This window comes from Cyprinodon variegatus, unplaced genomic scaffold (assembly GCF_000732505.1).
Source record: "Cyprinodon variegatus isolate N-32 unplaced genomic scaffold, C_variegatus-1.0 Scaffold247, whole genome shotgun sequence".
Taxonomy (NCBI): domain Eukaryota; kingdom Metazoa; phylum Chordata; class Actinopteri; order Cyprinodontiformes; family Cyprinodontidae; genus Cyprinodon; species Cyprinodon variegatus.
The window spans coordinates 496,218-497,186 of record NW_015150700.1 but is presented as its reverse complement, the minus strand read 5'-3'; the positions used below and the strand labels follow the sequence as shown (position 1 = coordinate 497,186).

The 969-nt window shown below is 33.1% G+C and overlaps 1 protein-coding gene across 1 annotated transcript in view; it reads right to left on the bottom strand.

The window, feature by feature from the left end:
* Positions 1-564: 564 nt before the first annotated feature.
* Positions 565-969, bottom strand: part of enpp7 (ectonucleotide pyrophosphatase/phosphodiesterase 7) — an 18,593-nt gene continuing 18,188 nt past the window's right edge. Inside the window, exons 5-6 of the mRNA XM_015382037.1 lie at positions 833-950; positions 565-691 (exon numbers count right to left, since the gene is read on the bottom strand). Of these exons, the coding sequence (XP_015237523.1) occupies positions 643-691; positions 833-950 (167 nt within the window). The 3' untranslated portion in view covers positions 565-642. The remainder of the gene's footprint in view (positions 692-832; positions 951-969) is intronic.

The window sequence follows — 969 nt, the reverse complement described above, 5'->3', positions numbered from 1 at the left end:
TGGACAAAGCGATCAGATATGAGTAGAAACATTTATTATACAATTTCTTACGCTGTTTGTAAATTAGAGCAACACAAGACACTTGTTATTAAGCTATGCAAAAGAAGTGTTATGAAGAAAGTGCTTTTGTTTTGAAAATCTAAACCGGAAGTGCTCTAGTTTCTTCTGCATCTTGACTGTTAACCAGAAACAGAGGCGGGTAAATCAGAATGAGATTGTTGAAACATGAAACTCAGAAGCTACAGTGGCCTCATTGAAACCAACAAACATTTAAAAACAAAATCACAAAACGCGGAATTTTGTTTTTTCAAATAACCTTCAGTTATGCAATTGCACCAATAAGAGCTATTAATCAGCAGCATCTAATACTAGGTTTATTTCAAAGCTTAAAATTAAGAAGTAAAGTTGTGATTATGTGTAATTATCCAAAATATACATCCATTCTTGACTCACATCAGTTTAAACTAAACAGCTGCTTCTTATATTTATTTCCACATTTCTTAATTGGGGTCTTTTTAAGAACTCTTTAATTTCTTATGGGCTCCAGCTATGATTGATCTAGTGCAGGGAATGATTGAAAGCTGTCAACAAGCAGGCATTTCTCAACACATGACTGAAGAAGAAGTTTCATTTATGTGATGATCAAAACGAAGATTGTTTGCTCTGCTTTTTCTCTGAAAAACTGTCCGATCTGAAAAAGAGATGTGAGGACAAAAACCTTATAAGCAGATAAAAAACAAATAAAAAGGCAACGAAAGGAACTGGAAAACTTTTTTTTTTTTTAACCATCAAATGGTCTAGTAGATTTTTAAATTTTTTTTTAAATCCTTACCTCTTTCTTTTCCTCCTGATGACATTATACGATGTTGCTACTATGAAAACCAAGAGAAGAAATGCAGCTACTGCAGAAAGTCCAATAAAGCCGTTTTTCCACATGTTCACATTTTCACCTGACAGGAGGAAACAAAA